Genomic DNA, 19658 nt, shown 5'->3' on the forward strand with positions numbered 1-19658 from the left:
ACGACCCAGGCCACCCCGCTCTCAGGTCTCCTTCAGAACAGCCCCCAGAGCTGCGGCGGCTAATGGGACGCACACGCAGGCAGCGGGTAATCAAAGCCCGCGGCTCCCGCCAGGGGCAACAGGCGGAGACCGGAGCCGCAATTCCAGCCCCAAGCCCGAGGAGCCGGGCGAACAGACGAAGCGCGCTTATTTCCGGAGGCACACGCTCTGCGCATGCTCGGGACCCACCGGCTGAGGGGCCGAATCGCGCATGTCCGGGAAGGCCCTGATGTCGAGGTTCGAGGAGCCAGCTCGAGGTGGGCGTCCGGCATGTGGGGGTGCGGACTGCAGGACCGGTGCTGGGCGGTTGGTGACCTCTCAGGGTCAGCGGTGAATGGCACGCCCTGTCTTCTCTGCTCAGACGTAGCGTAAGTGCGCTGTCCATCCAGGTGAATGTCTGACTGCCCCTGAAGGGCCCCCGACCCTGCCCTGTCAGGCTCCAATATTTTGTCTGGGTGGAGCCCTGCTCTGTGGAGGAAGCCCGCAGGGGACCCCCGGCAGCCGGGGCCAGGCCTGCACGGGCCACTGGACTGCAAGTCCCCAGGTCCTGTGGCCAACCCTTTGGTTACCCGCTTTGGGAATTAATAGGGTTGAGAACCGCTCCACTGTAGAGCATTCGAGAGCACGGCTTGGTTTGCTTTGAATCCGGGTCCGTTGTATTTATGGAGTGCTAAACACCTTGCTAGGATTGGTGGAAGGTAGATGAGTTCGTGCCCCAGCCCTCGTCCTCGCCTTAGGGTAAACAGAAAGTGAGCTGGAGTAATGAACAAAAGTTATGATTTGTAAGTGCTAGTGGAGGTCACAGAAGGACCAGAGTCAGGAGAACTTCCTGGAAGATGTGAGGTTTGAATCAGGCTTTGAAATGTGGAATGCTCTAGACTGGGGGAAAATTGCAAAAATCAAAGGATGGAGGTGGCAGGGAGTATAAAGAAGAGTTTGCTCTGGGTATAGTAGAATGTTTATTTTGGAGAGTGGTGAGAAGGTCTTAGGTGGGAATGTGGACACCAGCGTCTTTTGGCCTCACTTACAGAAAGGGCCTCCATTTTGAGTTTCTCTCCAGTGGAGACTGTGTAAGTAGAGGCACCAAAATATATCTTCAGGTTTAAAAAAAAAGGTAGCATCACAGGACTTACTTGTGTCCGGTTTCTGGGCTTCATGGCCCTTGTTGCTCTATGCATTGATACATTTTTGTCAGTCCTGTGAGGACCTTGTGGGTAGCAAAATTACATTGCATTGTGTATGTTAGGTATACTCTTTCAAGACATACTATAGTTTTTATAATGTTTTGTCACTTACTCAAATTTTATATACCAGAAGTCTCAAGGAACATGAACTCAATCCTTCTTGACCTAATGGAGTAGGTTATGATTTCAAGCGTAGTCCTGAGAGAAATGGATGATATAGTTTGGATGCCTTTCAAACACATAAATTCACAGGTCAGAAAATCCTCTGTCAGGCCATTGATTCTACTTTTTTATTTTAGAAAATAAGGTCACAGTTAACTTGTCAGGAAACAGAACACTGGGAAGTCATGATACTTTTTGTGAAACCCTGTGAAACAATGCTATGTCATACTTAACTAATTGAAGAATTTTTTAGTCATATTCCACCTCATGGTACCAGTAAACGGTAGCTGGTGCCATATTTTTAATAAATTTTTACTTTGAAAAAATACTACCATTGCTTAGTTTTATCATAACTTTGAATGAAACTTTAATTTTTTTTGGCATAGCATCCCAGTTCAAATCAAATAAATTCGGAAGAGCATGTTTTGAAAAACCCTGCTATAAGGGCGTTCAAAAAGGATTCATCATACTACGTGATAATAGATTAACAGAGGTAAAGATAAAACTGGATTTTGGACCAAATTCAGTTCTGCTAAGGAATAAAAGTGGATTCATACATTCGAAATGATTTTCAGCAAGAGCTGGGGGAAGACTAAAGGAAAAGTAAATTTCTAGTTAATTCATAATTAACCAAGGAAATACTACTAGATAGCAAAATTTACATTTAGTGACCATTCCATACACTAGAAATTTTCCTATAATTTTATTCTGCTAACACTCCTGAAACCAAATGGCAGGTGATAAAAGTAATCAAGGTGATTGAATGTTAAATTTACACACGACATAGACTAGGCTTTAGGAAATTTTATTTCAGGAATCACTGTAGTGATAAAGACACTGCTGGGTAAGTTTGCAGAACCTAGAGATTTTCTAAATGCTAAGCAAGAGGCAAACATTTATGCATATAGAATTGTCCTCTGCTGTGGATCAGAAAAGACTGAATGAATTATTTGACTTTCTCGGGCTTTGACTATGGACCTCCAGGTCATCTGATACAAAAATAGCTAACCCTCAATTTCTTTATCTTTTAGAGAAAGTTTTAACTGCAAGAATTGTAAATAAGCAATATCCTTGAAGAGAAGGTTGGGTTTAACTGTTGGAGCCAGTTTTCTAACACAGAAAGTTGAATTTCTCTAAGAAGGTAGAAGTCTGAGACATAATTTTTCCTTACTTTTGCATGTGATTTTCATTAGAGCAAATGCAGTTTTCATCCAGATCTTCAATTTTATCTACTCTTTTGTCTATAATCGTTTATTTATTTTGTATCATTTATGGAGTGATAAATGAACTAGGTTAGAAACATCTCCAGGCCTGCAAAAAACCTGATTAATAATTTCTACAATAATGTTTTTGTTTAATAGTTTATTATAATTTAACTGTCCATAGGATGTGCCACTGCTAATGTTTTTCCCAGCTTAGAAGATACAATTTGTACATCTAGGCATCAGTAAGCCAAATACTGACTTGAAGTTAGTTTTAGAAATTCTTGCAGAGTAGAAAGTAAATTCAAAATTCTCTTTTCCTGGCATCCTATTCCTGTTGTGGCTATTCTTGGCATGTTGGTAAGAAGGATCTTAAAGGTGTTGAGTCTTTTAAAAAGTCTTGGAGTCAATCTCTTAAATGTCTTTTTTACTGATTAAACAGGGGAGTTAGCTAACTTAGACCTGGTCCTCTTCTATTCCAAGTCAATTTGGTATTTTTAATCACCTTCTAGACTTCTCACTTTAGTGTACCATAAACATCCATAAGCAACTTCCAAAAACAGAACTCATTAATCTCTTCCCCAACTATCTTCCTACTTTGACAGCACTCGGAATGATACTACCTCTCAGTTACTCAAGCCAACAGCCTGAGAGTCCTTGATTCGTCCCTCACTTTGCCCACACATCTGATTGCTCACTGAATCCTGTAATTCTACCTCTTAAGTGAATCTTTCTCCACCCTTCATTCCCACTTCCATTTTTTGATTCAGATCTCCAGCATCTCTCATCAGGACTATTATAATGGCCTCTTAACCAACCTTCCTGTCTCCACAGAATATCTCTATGTTTAATCAGATTTTTTTTCTCACTGTGAAGTTTTATAGTTAGGAGGGAATTCCCACGTATTTTCATTGAAGTTATTCCTAGGTATTTTGGAAAAATTTTGTATTGCTATTATGAAAGTGATTTTTTTTCTGTTACATTAGCACATAGTGAAGCTATTAACTTTGACATATAGTCTCTTATAGTATTGTGCCACTTACTAGCTTTTTCATTATGTATAAACTTGTTTTGATAGAGTGTCTTGGGGTTTCTGGGTATAAAACCTACCCTCAAAACCATGATAATTTGTCTTCTCCTTTCCAATATTTATACCTTTTACTCTTTTACATATCTTATTACATTAACTAGAATTTCTGGAAAATACTAAAGGAAATCAGCAACTAAATACTAAACGCGATAGTGTATTTCTTTGTTTAGTTTTTAAATTAAAATTTTTAAGTAGCATACTTCTATATCAAGTAGCAAAACAGCTGTTTTCTCTGAATAATATATCTTCTTAAGAATATTTCTTATTTATTTGGAAATGAAAGAATCATCATGAAAAAGATTTCAAAAAGAAGATATTTTTAGAAAAGTAAAGTATTAGTGGAGTTTGTAAGGATTTTTATTATACTAAATAGCTCAATTATAAGAGTTTGTAAGGATTTTTATTATACTAAATAGCTCAATTATAAATGTTGGATAATCTTGAAAAATGTGATATTATTGGTTCTTTATACAGACCACAGAGTTCATATGTTAAAAAAATAATAAGGGAGTTTAGGGATGAATTATACTGTCAATTATGTAGTAAAGAACATCAGAGGTGAATTATATATATATCTGCTTATTTATCTATTTCCTTATTTAAATATTAATTATTTATCTGCTCTCTTAGCCAGCCAGCAATTCACTACCTGCTTTGCTAAAAAAAAAAAAAATTATTAATCAGTGAGTGAAACATTTTTAGGATCGATATCTACATGTCACCTCAAGTAACTCCAGTTAAGATTCGTATTTTATTCCTGCCTTCTAGGTGGGGATGGAAAGTTATGAAAGTATATCCAGAATGCTGAGTGAAATTATTGGGAATTAAAGGAGACCTCTATTAATAACTTGCTGGAGTTGATGTTCCATCACACCTTCAAGGGTTGCTGTCCCTTGGTCATGATTAAAATTAGGCATTTTTAATTTTGTTGAAGAGGATACTGAAGGTTCAGTAAGAATAGAACATCTTAGTTCATACTGACCATACTCAGTGGTTCTTAAGTGTGGTACAGGAAGCGCTGGTGGATTTTGAAATTCTTTCAGAAAATCTATAGACTAGGCGATTATTGTGATCATGTCAATATCCTGCTTTGGCTTTTGACGTGAATCCATGTTTTCACTGTGATTGGAAGTCTTGTTATGTGTCTGCTTGCTCTTTCCACTCCAACTGCACATTAGTTTAGTTAGCATATTCAGTTGTCATTTAAGGAGTCCTTTGCTATTCTATTTTTAAAGCTATGAGAAGTATGACCATTGAAGGATACAAGGAATAAGTGGCCAGAGAGGTAGAGGGGTAGAGGAGAAGGATATAGAAAGTTTTTAGAAAGTTATCAGATGCTACAGAGTAATCAAGTAATAGCTAACATGGATATAGTGTTGAGTTTCAAAGTATTTTCATAAGTCTGCTCTCATTTGACCCTCCTAAAATATATATAAAGTAGGCAATATATGAACACTAAGGACTATTAGATTTTATTATAAAAAGATCCTTTTTGATATTAGAGTAATTTCTTAATTTAAAAACCCACCATTTATGAAGAGCTCATAGCAATTGATTAAAGGATGAAATTTAAGAAAACATGCAGAGGATGTGAATTGGCATTTTAAAGGAGATGACTTTCAAAGGGCTGATGAACATATGAAAAGATGTTCAATGCTAAAACAAAAGCATGCAAGGAAACCAACCCTTTCCCCCTTTTTGCAGATGTCAGAAACAAGAGATAACATTGCAATATGAGAAAATGTAGACAAGCATCTCCAAAAAGGTTCTCAATAAGTATACCACAGCTCTGATCCTGCTGGATTTTATTTTTAAAAAATGTAAATCTTATCCCAGGGTTTCAACGGGGAATACAGTTTCTTAAGGGGTAAGTTCAAACCAAAACTAAACTTCCTAGATAATGCAAATGGGCATAAAGAAATACATGGTAAAGGCAAAGTTGTAATAAAACTAAGTTTTGTTTTCTCTCTGTCTCTGAAAACATGAAGAATCTACTAGTGCTTGAGACTCTTAGACCACAAAGATGCATAGATACAGAACCTGCGTCAGGAAGCTCTGGATCTCAGGGAGAAATATACACAGAAAATGGTTGAGCTCCGGTTCATTCGTCCAGCGGATGTTCATGAAGCATCTCCTATGTGCCGTCTGTCATTCTAAATTCTGGGAATAGAGTATAAACAAACCCAACTACTAATTTTTAAATTATACCAAGGAATGAATACTCCAGTTAAGAACGAACATTCTCATGACTTGTACTGATTTAGCTTTATGCTTACCCTTTACTTCCACCATTTTCTGTTTAACCTTTAAGTACTCAAAGGCAGGGAGAAGAAAGAAAAATACAAGGCAAAACGACCCATAGGTCCTCCGTTTTCTGCTGTACCTCGAACTGCATAAGCCTTGTCTTTCTCAGTCCACACGGTGGATCATCTGGTGGATGAGCTGAAGATACTATGTGGCTTGGAGCGCTCACTACCACTGGGGCCTTCTTTATACCCAGCAAGAGCTGGCAGAAGTAGGGGTTGGCGATGTTATACTGAGTTGACAAAACTGACAGAAGTAGCTGAAATGGGTACCCAGAGACTAATCTCTCTTTCTTTCAGATTCCTTCCTCTTCAGTTTAGTCAAGTTGAAGTAACCTGGCTTTGATATTTGTATATTCTGTAGACTGTAGAGCAGTTTACATAGAATATGACTGTTCTCACGGATTTTTTTCCTAAAAGGAAAAAGATAAACATTTGCTTACCTGAGCCTTTTGTTTTTGGCCCGACTACAAAGTTAGCCCTGACCATGCATGAGTATTTATTCCAGATGGAAAAGGGGAAAGGTATATCTCTTTTCTTGGGTTCTAAGCTCTCATGGGGCAATGACCCAGTCTTCATAATTGTCATGATCTATAGAAATGCATGCTGTTTAGCTAGTTAATGAGTACTTCTGATGCTATTGCTGTTCAATTGTAAGAAAGTGTCATGAACTCCATATTATGTTCACTTCTTAATAGATTTAAACATGGGAGAAAATCAAAACATTATAGAAGCTCTGAGAGGCAAAGTAAGAGAAAAGCTAAAAAATGCCAAGGTAATGCTTACTTTTTTCTTTCCTGTTTTCATATTTACTGTTTAAATGCAACATGTATTATGATAAGCATTTCTTTGTCAAAAAAGAGCCAAATTCAATTTTAGTATAGCTCCTTAAATCCAAAAAGCTTCAAGTTCATTCCTATGGTTCTTTTTTTTTTTTTTTCCCCAAACCTAAAGCCAAGAAAACTTGAGTGATTTGGTAATGGTAGCTACATATGACATCTCAGGGGAAAACATGTATTTACTTTTTAAAAGAAAAACATTGAGAAGTCTTGATTTTTATCCATTTTGGGCAAAAGGCTTATGAACACAATTATCTCTTTATCTGTGACTATTAAGTTTTCCATACTGTTTATTTACATTGTGTTTCAGATTAATCAAGGTGAAAAATCTTCAACTCAGCTGCTTACTGAAAATAAGATACATCAGTTGTCTAAGGTGAATAACTTTTTTTACTTTTTAAAACAGCTTTGTTGAGGTATACTTTACATAGCAAAAATTTACCCATTTTAAGTGTATGATTCAATGATTTTTAGTAAACATACAGAATTATACAGTCAATAGTATAACCCAATTTTAGACCATGTAAATGACTAATCCTATTCTAGGGTTTCGGCTGGGAGCACAGTTTGTTAAGGGATGAGTTCAAACAGAAACTGAACTCCCTAGAAATATAAGTGGGCATTAGGAGATATACGGTAAAGTCAGTGTATATAATAAAACCAAGTTTCCTTTTTGTCACTTCAAAAAGATGTCAATTTTCAGTCACTTCTTATTTCTACATTATTTTACATCGTAAAAAATTATGATGAAATATTATAGGCTATCCCTAATTTACAGATTTTATTCTGAAATAAAATGTGTCATCACATATTTGAAACTTGAAATGACAAAGCAGTTCATGTTTGGGAGGAACTATATTACTTACAGTAAAAGCTAAGCACCTTTAACAAAAAGATTCAAACTAAAATGTCTTAGTTAAGATAGAAGTTTTATTTCTCTCTAGTGTAATAGATAAATATTCCAGCCTGCTAGGAGAGTTTGGCCATCTTCAACACTTTGTATCCACCTCTGAGTCTAATGGCACAGCTCCAGTGTCTTCATTTCCTGGGCAAAGGGCAGGGAGAAGGACAGAGCCAGAGGACTGCAGATTGATCTCTCACGGGACAAGACCTGCAAGTTGCACACACTATTTCCTCTGAAAGAATGTGGGAGAAAATGTCTAGGTATCCAGCTAAAAGTAGATTCTATTATTAGAGACAAGACAGCAATGAACAACTAGTCATTTTTGCCATAAGCAATGAGAATATTTAACTACAAATTTTTTAAATGTAAGGATTGTTTTTTTTTTTTGAAAAACTCATCTTTGTCTTCTCTAAAGTGTCCCTCTTGAGTGCTTAGTAAAAATATTTTAATTGCATTTAAAAGTAAAAGCAGACTTAAAAAAAAGATGTTTGTGTACATGTTTTTCATTCAACAAATAAATAAAAATGTGTCTAAATTGAATTTAACTCTGAATAGCATAAACTTGGAAGTTTGTCAAGATCAGTCCACTGAGTGTCAAGAAAAGAGGTAAAAAGAAAGAGAAATTTGCTTCTAAGAATTTGCATACCAACTACTAGATGGGGATATCTGCTTAGGAAGTCGAGGATTCTAGCAAATGGTTTTGCGATGAGTAGAGACAGAGGAAAGTAAAAGTATATACTAACTGTTTATATATCAGCATTGTTGCACGATGCATAATTTTTAAGTTAATGGGACAATTAAATTGTAGATACAAACAGGATATAGGATAAGCTTTTGTATTTTACTTTTTTAAAAAATTCTTTGACTCTCAAGAACTAGGAGGTTTATGTATACGTGTATGTATATTATGTACGTATGTACGTATTTAAGAATTGAATCCTCTCCCCAAACCTCTTAAAAACAGTTAGTTTACATGTGCATATGAGAAAGAAGTGATAGGTGATTTATATTTGAAAGATTCAGACTTTGCAGTATTGAAAAATGAGAGCCTGTTTATAAGCAAGTTCCTTACTAAGAAAATGCCACTTTTAATACTTTCAAGTACTTCTAACTTCACAAAAGTTTGTAGTGGAGTGGGTTGGTACTTGAATTTGAGTGCACACATACATGAGAGCACTCAAAAACAGAGGGAGAGAAAAGAGTTTGCCCTGAGTTCACACTTTGATCAAACTGTTAATATAATGCTCTGACTAGAGTGAAGCGGTAGTTTGGAAAGATGGAGAAGATCTGGACCCTGTTTGTTTTTCTTTTTAATTTTTAAATATTTAAATTAAGATATAATTGACATACAACATTAATTTCAGGTGTACAACATAAAGATTCAATATCTGTATATATTGGGAAATGATCACCACAGTAAGTTTAGTTAACATTTGTCACCATACATAGTTATAAAAAAACTTTTTTCTTGTGATGAGGACTTTTAAGATTTACTCTCTCTATAGCTTTCAAATATGCAATCAGCATTAACTGTAGTCTCCATACTATACATTATATCCCCATGACTTATTTATTTTATAACTGGAAGTTTGTACCTTTTGACCCCCTTCACCCATTTTGCCCACTGCCCCCGACTCTCTCGCCTTTGGCAACCACCAATCTATTCTCTGTATCTATGAACTTAGTATTTTGTTTTGCTTTGTTTAAATTTCACATATAAATGAGCTCATATGGGATTTATCTTTCTCTGTCTGACTTGATTTCACTTAGCATAATGGCCTCAAGGGCTATCAATTTTGTCACAGATTTCAATGTTTCATTCTTTTTAAGGCTGAATAGTGCTCCTTCATGTATGTGTATCTTCTTTTTTTCATTTTTCTGTTGACAGATACTTAGGTTGTTTCCATATCTTGGCTGTTGAAAATAATGCTTCCATTTTATTTTTTATTTTTTGCAGTTACCAGAACCTTAAAAACAAAACAAATCACAAAAATAATTTATGAACCAGACTCAAGGTTGACTATAACTTGATATTGTCTCTCCTGTTATCCCTTGTTCTTGAATAACAGTTACTACTACTATATTTCAGAAAAGTATTTCTTTCCCTTATAAGTAGAAAAAGTATTCATTTCAGCACCCAATACTGGTTTACCATTGTTTAACCCACAGACTGAAGTCTCACCGGATGAAGGTCTTTCATTTTTCATTCTGAGTGGTGAAGAATACTCAGCGTTAGGCCAGTCTTCAGAGCAGGTTGGATTTGTTCCCCTTCTCCCACATACTCATTCTCAGAAAAAATAACTCTTTATAAAGGCATAGAATGAAATGCTTGGTGGAAGATGAAATTTTTTTTTACTGAGCTGCCTTCTTCTCTTTGAATTGAGAAGCTGTTTGTAATAATAATTCCTAACATTTACTGAGTACTTACTGGATGCTCAGTGATATGCTGAATTCTTAATGTGGATTGTATCATTCAGCCCTTATAAAAACCCTGGGAGGCAGGCATCATCTCTGTTTTACAGGTGAGGAAGCAGGCACACAGGGTTCAGTAGTGATGGAGCTGGGAGGTACAGGCTGTCAGCTCCAGTGCCTTCCTGGTCTTCTCTCCAAGTGCCCCACATTGTTCTCCATAGTCTCTGTTACTCATCACTGATTTCCCATTCTTCATCCCTCCCAGTCCAATCCCAGCCCCTTCTAATTTCTATCAGTTCTTCCCAGTTCTTCCCAGTTCCTCGCAAACTCCTCAGCCCCCTGTTGTTCTCTGATTTTCCTTTCCTCCAGAGCTAATCAGTCACTGGGTTTTCCCCACCCCTGATCTGTCAGTCTCATTGGTCTCCCTGTTTGCTCCTGTCTTCTACACTTTCTCCATTTCCTCTCTACCTTCAGATCCCTCTGCAGTTTCCTTAAGCCCTGTCCCACACTACCTCCTGTTTCAAGATTTCTACACAATATCCTTTGACACCTCTCAGTCATTTCCAAATCCTTCAGGTCCTCCTTTTGAGTCCCTCTTGGACTCCATTTGCCTTCCTACTTACTTCTCAATTTCTTCCATTCCCCTTTCTTTGTATCCTGGTCAAGTTTTTCATTCCTTTTTTGTTATTGTTGCTTGTTTTACAGGAAAAGAGCTTTATCTTTTAAATATCTAGAATGAGGGAGGGTATAACTCAGTGATAGAGCACATGCCTAGCATGTACCAGGTCCTGGGTTCAATCCCTAGTACCTCCATTAAAATAAATAAATAAACCTAATTACCCCCCCAAATTAAAAACATAAATAAAAATCTAGCAAATGAAATGTATACATTATAAAAACTTAATGCAGAAAACCATGAAGAAGAAAATTAAAGTCATGTGAAATCCCACTACTCTGAGATAAACCACTCTTACCATTTTTTTTGTCTGTGATTGGAATCTTCAAGAGATCCCCTATCTGAAGGTCTGCCAGTGTTGCTCCTGGGTGTCACTGTTACACCTTGTTTGACTTCTGAAAAAGATAACCAAAGTTTCTGGATGTAAAATATTTTCTTGATATCATGACAGGAATGTAGGGAGGGTATGATGATAGGGGATGACTTGATGTGAACCTAGGTGATGTTTAACCATATTACTTACATAATCTTGTCACAGTGGATCAAGGCCACATAAGGTTCTCTATTCAAAGGAATTCTATGATTAATTCTTTTTATTACTTACCCCTAAATGTAAATTTTTGAGAACTGAGGGATTTTTATTTGCATGATTCACATACTCTGTCTCCTTCTTTCTTTCAATATATGTAGATTTTAAGTTAGACAAGTAAGGTCATCCAAAATGAATTGGTGATTTTTTTGTGAAGAAACTCATAAAATTTCTGATATGCTGTAAGAGTGTGCATTTTTATATTCAGATTGTTTGTAACTTTATATATCATATTTTGGAAATTTACTATAATCAGTCACTCTGCCACAGACTTCTATGTTGTATCTTTACTTTTCTTTCTTAAATACCATCCAGAAAACAGCATGACTGCTCCATGTAACTTTAGGAAGTACTGCTTTCTGAATGGTGAGAAAAATGGGGCTGAAGACCACATGGCTTGACATCTCTGGACTTTGCACTTTGCTGTGAAATCTCCATAGTTGAAATATCATAGGCCAGTATCTCAGAACATTTTCCATAGGAGAGGAGGGGCTTAAATTATAGTTCTTTTTCAATAGTCTTTCATTGAGAATTGCAAAGAAGGGCTATAGAAAAATCATATTTTATAATAATAAACCTTAAGTTAGTTCCTCTATGTTCAATGAAAGTTCATTATAACACAGTTTCAGCTTGAACTTGAACTGGGTAGCATAGATCAGAAAGACTTTATAGCAAGGTTCCAGTACATTTCATTTATCTGCATGTTAATCATAGGGTCAAGCTTAGGTACTTATTTTTCTTTTTGGTATTCAGCAGAGATCAGTAAATGACAGTTACCACAAACACTTTTCACTTGGTGATAATTTACAAAGCTTTGCTGAGAGCCAAGATGAAGATTTTATGGAAGAAATTATTTTCCCAGATTTACTTGAAGTAAAGGCTGCTGATTATGAAGACGATCAAGAACAAATGAAAAAACTACAGGCAAATATTTTTGTTCCAAGTAGTTCTCCAGGTAAAGTTCTTTTACAATAAAATATTCAAGTCATTAATGAATAATATTATAGGATAATAACTTCTTTGTATGCTGGATAGATAAAAAGTACTGATCTAAAATTATATAAGGTTTTCTATATTTGTTCTTCATACTTTCTCTGAGTTTGAGGGAATTGGTTAAAAGAGTTCATTTATTTTGTGTGTGTGTGTATGTGTGTGTGTGTGTGTGTGTCTTTAGACTTTCTGCTTGACTTTGGTAGAGGGAATATGATAGTTCTCTTTTGCTTCTCATTTGGTCAATATCAGTTTAATATTTTGGACTTTAAAGTAATATATAGGTTTTGTTATTAAGTGATCAACCAGCTTAAACTGCCAGAAGATATGATGCCACGCATTTTAGAAGAAGAAGGATTCTATATTCAGAAAAAGCCAGAAATATATAAAAAGACCTGCAACAAAATGGAAAACCGCCTGCTTAAACTAGAAGAGGCAAGTGCACTAGCTAACAAGCTAAACTACTCACTGATAGTGTGTGACGTTTGTTTTTAGTGAAATATTTAATAGCTATATTCTTAAATATTTTGATAGGGAAAGTGTTGGTTTGAAGAAAGTGGAGAAATAATGTCATTACCTTCACCTATTAGACGGTCATGGAATTTCAGACTAAACATAAGAAAGGAACCTTTAAATCCAGCACTGAAAACCATATACAGGAAGGTAACCAACAGCAGTTTGTGACTATGGTCAAAATTCTTATAATATCAATTATAACTTATGTACTTATTTTCTGTGTGCTAATTCACTTTTTAAAGATGTTAATAAGTCTAGTAAAGGCAAAAACTATGATGAAATGTTAAATAGCCATTAAATTTATTTTTTCAAGAAATATTTAATAATATGGGGAAATGCTCAAAATAGTAAGATGACAAAAAGCAGAATACAAAATTTAATATGATCCTAATTTTATAAAAATAGGTAATGAATGAATGAGTGAATTTATAAATGAATATGTAAGTACATACGTATGTGTATATAGTTAAAAAGACTAGAAAATGTATCAAAGTTAACAATTATCTCTGGATAGTAGGACATAGCGATTATTTTTATTTTCCTTTTCATACTCTATTTTGTAAATTTCAAAAGTAAGTGTATATTATAATCAAGGAAACAAATTTAATAAATATTCTAAAAGACATTATGAAAATTAACAGTCCATTGACCTAATAAGAAGAAATATTTAGACAGAAATAGTTATATTAATAATTTGGCTTGAAAAAATTGTAAGTCAGAATTATGTACAAAAACTTAGTTGCTCATTCACTTGCCTTAACCATACCATATATAAGAAATACAGTGGTTGGTAGATACAAAGTGGAAATAGTACCTACTCAAAATACAGTAGACCCTTGAACAACCTGGCATTTGGGGCACCAACCTCCATGAACTCAAAAAAGTGCATACTGTTCTCTCTGCCTCAGAAATAAAGACATTGATAAATGATTCACCCAAGGGCAGGAAGCTGAAACTGGTTGGATAGAATCAGGGCTCCTACCCTAGTTCTTTCGATTCATACATTGTGATCTCTAATTGAAAACCAACTTTTCCCCACACTTAGTTTAAAGATCTGTAAAATGAAAATATAGATACTATATTTATTGAAAAAAATCCACATATAAGTGGACAAGCACCGTTCAAACTCATGTTGTTCAAAGGTCAACTGTACTTATAGCTGTATTTATGTTCTGTATTCCCTCTGTTGCTTTAAACCTGTAAGTTACTTCTGCTCTTCTAGAAAGTACATGCTTTCCGTAGTTAATGCTTTTTCTTTACAACTGCTTTCTGTATTCCTTGCATATTCTAGTAGCTGCAACATTTTAACAGCAAGGGCACTTCTTTCCTGATAAGGCTGATACATCTCGGCCTACAGAGGAAATGAGGCTTCTCCCTAAACTAAAGAGATATATATATTTTGGAGGTCTCCTTGTCTTTATGTATCACATGAGGATCTTCATTCTATATGATACATGCTGTCTTTCCTTCTTCACAGCTTCTGATTTTTTTCCCAGAGAATCTAAAAAATTAAAAAAGAAATCTTTCCTATGTTGTAGTATTTTTTATCTTTATACTGCTTATACATTTCTTTCAGGATCTTCTAAAAATACAGTAAATGTTTTTGCTGTTAAAATCTTTTTATCATTTTACCGTACAAAGGCATTTAAGCTTTAATTAAATGTCTCACTTTTAAAATTTAGGACATGAAGATTTTGATCATGAATGTTTGTTGATGTTTATCAAATGCTTTTTCTGAGCCTATTAAGTATTATAATAGTATTTTCTTCTTTACTTTTAATGTGGTGAATTACACTGATTTTCAAATATTTCTGAAATACACCCCATTTGTGATTCATTTTCTTTTTATATATTACGGGATTCCATTTGCTAATATTTTTGCTTAGGATTTTTGCGTATATGTTCCTGACATAAATTTGTCTTTTTTTTTTCCTCGCAATATTCTTGTCAGATTTTCATCAAGGTTACACTGACTTCAACACAATTTTGGGAATGTTCACTCTTTTCTCTTCTCTGGGAGAATTGTATAAGATTTTTGTTTTTTCTTCCTTAAATATTTGGAAGAATTCACTGATGAATCCATCGTGACCTAGAAATTTATTTGTGGGAATGTTTTTTATTAAAGACATAATTTCTTTAAAAATAAAAAACTGTCCAGTGGAGAGACATCCTGTGTTTATGGATTGGAAGACTTAATATTATTAAACTATCTATACTACCCAAAGCAGTCTACATATTCAGTGCAATCCCTATCAAAATTCCAGTGATGTTTTTCACAGAAATAGAAAACAATCCTCAAATTCATATAGAAGTACCAAGGACCCTGAATAATCAAAACAATCTTGATAGAAAAGAGCAAAACTGGAAGAATGACATCATCATCACAGCAAATCAAGTTTTCTACTGTCTTTCTCTCCAAAGAACACTGATTTTGACAGTCACCCATGGACAAGAGTGCCATTATGGAGGTCTGAGAGTCTAATGGAGAAGTTCCACCACAACATTAAAGTTAAAAAAAAAAAAGTAATACTGGATATTTTTTGCTAGGTCTAGAATTCTAGGTTGGCTGTTATTTTGCTTTTAGCACTCTGAAGATGACTTTCCACTTACTTCTGAAGCTCACTGTTTCTATTGCAACTTTAATTTCCAATTATTCATTTATAATTTGGTTATTTAAAACTGAAACTGTTTATTTCCTTGGTGGTTTTGCCTGATTAATGACGAGTTTACTACCAATTACTGAATTTTGTAGATGGAATTAAGTGCAAGTTTTCCCTTCTGAGTTGATCCTTACATTGAGAATAGAGACTTACAAGATAAGGATAAAACAAAAACAAACTTTATGACTGTTATCTTGCTCAGGAGAGAGGAGGGAGGGAGAGATGTAGGCATCATACTGGTGACCTGCAGTCCTTGAGAAGCACCGGATATGTCACACCAGGTTAGAGGTGTACACAGCAGTTTTTTCAGTATATCAGCAAGTGTAAGCAATGGTGTAGGATGGAGGGCACGTTCTGCTACTTCAGACTGATCCAAGGAAAGGGCTCATGCTCTCTCTCTCTCTCTTTTTTTTTTTTGTGAATGCAATCTTGGCTCATATTGAGAGTGGTTAGCCATTCGTGAATTGGGCTTTACATGCTGAGTAACCCACTATAATTGCATCACAAAATTGCATCTCAAATTGCATCACAAAAAACCAATCACGTGCATGTTTAGACGTATGTGCTAAAATTCAAAGTAGTGTACTAAAACATAGCTGAATCATTTTGAATATAAGGCCTCCAGACTTCAACTAATTTAGGCACAACCTAGTATCCAAATGGAGACTTTGCCATATATAAAGATGCTCTTCTTATAAGGTAGCATTTGCTTAGAGGTTCCAGGCTCCTCCAGGGAATTTTCCAGGGGATTGCCAACATATATTCACTTAAAAACAATGTTTTAATAAGGGTTTGCCATTTTTTAGTTCTGGCCCACAGATGACTATTAGATCACCACATAGTGAACTATTGACCCACCAGTTCTAAACACCATTTGTCATAGCATTCCTATAGGAAATTATTTGGGGGCTTATAACTTAAAAGTGCAACTTCTACCAGCACACAGTAGTAAAGTAGATGACCGTAATTTAAAGCAAGATGATTAAAATGGTGCAACATAAATGTATTTTATAAACTCAAGGGCCATAATCAATTTCAAGGAAGAAGGGTCAAATTATTGTTTTTTGCTTTTCTGAATCTCTTAATTTTCTTGCAATTAATGTTTTATTTTTATAAGGAGTTACTTAATTTCAAGAGGAATAGAATCAAATTAATATTGTGTAAATATTTTTCTTTAAAAGGCAATGAAATCTGATCTGGAAAGCTCTATCAGGAACAAAATGGAAGGTCAAAGGGAAATGTATCAATTAGATCTCAACATTGTGGGTTTGCAATTCAGTCATCATCCTCTCTTCAATCAAGAACACGTATTATGTGCTAGGCTTCTCCAACTTTATGAGTGTTTTCAGGACAGGCAGCAACAGAATTTACCTCAGCTGCTTTATGAGAAGGTGAGAATGGCTTTCGTTATATTTACAGAGCTGAACCGTTAATATTAAAACAGAAAACAAACTTCTTAGTACCGAGCAAGCTATCAATGGAACATTTTCCCTTAGCACTTTAAATATTTAACCAAATAAACTAATAGTTCATTTCAGTTTTTCTGAAAAGAAATTGTGGATTGACTGGCCAGGGAGGCAGCCTTAAACATATCCTGCAGGATATTTAGCACTTATAGATGGTTTGCTAATCATGGTATTCTTGGTCCTATGACTCAGGAAGAGTATTTGAAATATTTAAGAGAGCCAAATGGCTGTTTTAAGTCTTGTAATAAAGTGTTTTTGATAAAAATATTAGTGATTTTGAATCTCCTATCAAATATGAAGAGTCCTAGTCTGAGAATGATTAATCCAGATAGTCATATAATGACATCACAAAGGGTATATAAAGCTTAAAAATAAAGGAGTACCCACTCATTATTTTTATGAATTTGTGCTTCTCATCTAAACTCTGTGCTGAGTTACTGATACATGAGCGTTTTGTTAACAAGTGTTCTCTCTGAAAAGATTATTTTGATAGCTCTCATTTGGCTAATGAATACATTTTAAAAATACATACTTAGCAAAGTATTTAGTTAAATATTCAAGCTTAATGGAATCACCAAGACATTCCAATGAGCTGGAAATGAATTGTATCTTAATATAGCTGCTTTTTGCGAAAACCAGGGACTTAATCCATTTGATTGAATTTTCATGTACCAATTGTGTGGGAGAATTTAATAGATGAAGACCATGCATTAGTAATGTCAAAATATTTCCTAAACCAAATATTGAGTATTCTAACTTTTAGTATGACTGTTATTTTTATGAATGGAGGAACCAACTCTGAAATTAAGTTGTAGGTCATTGAAAAAGTAATTTGATTTATAGATTTCTACTTTATAAACAGTTCTCCAACAATATTGTATAATCTTTAAATTCTGATCTAGCAATATAAATTTTGTTTCACTAGAGTGCTATCTATTACTATATATTACAACTATGTTTGTTTTTCATGTAGCATGGCTCTCTGTATAAAATAACATTTTGGATCATTATTTGTAATATTTTTATTATTATTATCATTATTATTATTAGAATCTAAAAGTAATTTCTTAGTTGATTTTTACTTTTCTTCAATTTCTTCTCTTTTGGGCATTTTTCCAATCTCCTGGTAGTTTGTAAAAAGAGAAATTTGGTAGGTCATGTGCATGCCCTTCTAAAATGAAAGAGGAGAAGAGCAGTAGGAAATAGGAGAAAAGGCCAAGTGTTGCAGCGTGTATCATTGGTCTCCTGCCAAAGTACTGATTTATAATTTATGTATCCTTTTAGTTCCTTGGTGTGAAATGTGTGGCTCTGCTTGTTCAAACCAAGTTCAAAGTAGTAGAAGACTCACTGACATCCAAGGAATTCTTAAACTGGAATATGTTTCTTTACATGACTGTGAATCCCACATAAGGAACCAGGAGAAATGTTGTAAACAGCATTTTACTCTGTATGACAGAGTAGGAAGGATTCCCAGATATGAAGATTTCTACTGTTTTGGCCTCTAGTTTTTTTTTAATTACTCAAGTAATACAGGAATACATTATTATTGGAAAAGATTCAGTATAGAAGTTTAAAAGGGTGAAAGCACTACTTCAATTTTTTTAACTTTTTTATTGAGTTGTAGTCATTTTATACTGTTGTGTCAAATTCCAGTGTAGAGCACAATTTTTCAGTTATACATGAACATACATATATTCATTGTCACATTTTTTTTCTCTGTGAGCTACCACAAGATCCTTATATATTTCCCTGTGCTATACAGTATAATCTTGTTTATCTTTTCTACATATGCCTGTCAGTATCTACAAATTTTGAACTCCCAGTCTGTCCCTTCCCACCCCCCGCCCCCTTGGCAACCACAAGTTTGTATTCTATGTTTATGAGTCTGTTAGTACTTATGTTCTTTTTTTTTTTTTTTTTTTAGATTCCACATATGAGCGATCTCATACGATATTTTTCTTTCTCTTTCTGGCTTACTTCATTTAGAATGACATTCTCCAGGAACATCCATGTTGCTGCAAATGGCATTATGTTGTCGTTTTATGGCTGAATAGTATTCCACTGTATAAATATACCACATCTTCTTTATCCAGTCATCTGTTGATGGACATTTAGGCTATTTTCCATGTCTTGGCTATTGTAAGTAGTGCTGCTATGAACATTGGGGTGCAGGTGTCTTTTTGAGCCCTACTTTTAATTTTTACCTCATGGTTTGGACTATAACTTTAAAGTTCTCTTTTCCATGTATCCTGTATATATATGCCACAATGGTTTTTAAAATAAATTAGATCTTCCCATATGTAATATTTGGCAACTTGGTTCTTAAAAATTAATTCTGCATCTCAGAGCTTTTTCCATTTCACTATATATAGACCCATAATATACCTGTATTTTAATTAATTATATTTTAATATGTTTAATCATTCCCCATTCATGACACTTAGGTCATTTCCATTTTTTATGATTACAAATAGTGAGGCAGTGAACATCCTTATACCTATATATCTGAGCACATATGTGAAAACTTCTGTAGGCTAGATTCCTAGAAGTGAAATTTCTTGGTTAAGAGTAAGATTGCATAAAGTTTAAATTTTATTAAAGAGTAATGAATTGCCTTTCCAAAAAA

At 34.8% G+C, this 19658-nt stretch overlaps 1 protein-coding gene across 13 annotated transcripts in view; it reads left to right on the forward strand.

The window, feature by feature from the left end:
* The first annotated feature begins 275 nt into the window (after positions 1-275).
* Positions 276-19658, forward strand: part of CC2D2B (coiled-coil and C2 domain containing 2B) — a 91814-nt gene continuing 72431 nt past the window's right edge. For 6 of the 13 annotated variants that reach the window (XM_072971688.1, XM_072971681.1, XM_072971691.1 and 3 more), the window contains exons 1-10: positions 276-428; positions 2417-2526; positions 5382-5544; positions 6679-6755; positions 7130-7195; positions 9893-9976; positions 12154-12355; positions 12689-12825; positions 12925-13053; positions 16748-16957. In XM_072971688.1, coding sequence (XP_072827789.1) covers positions 6687-6755; positions 7130-7195; positions 9893-9976; positions 12154-12355; positions 12689-12825; positions 12925-13053; positions 16748-16957 — 897 coding nt within the window. In that variant the 5' untranslated portion in view covers positions 276-428; positions 2417-2526; positions 5382-5544; positions 6679-6686. The remainder of the gene's footprint in view (positions 429-2416; positions 2527-5381; positions 5545-6678; positions 6756-7129; positions 7196-9892; positions 9977-12153; positions 12356-12688; positions 12826-12924; positions 13054-16747; positions 16958-19658) is intronic. The other 7 variants (XM_072971687.1, XM_072971682.1, XM_072971689.1 and 4 more) reach the window with 7 other exon arrangements.

The sequence above is a fragment of the Vicugna pacos genome, chromosome 11, assembly GCF_048564905.1.
Source record: "Vicugna pacos chromosome 11, VicPac4, whole genome shotgun sequence".
NCBI lineage: Eukaryota > Metazoa > Chordata > Mammalia > Artiodactyla > Camelidae > Vicugna > Vicugna pacos.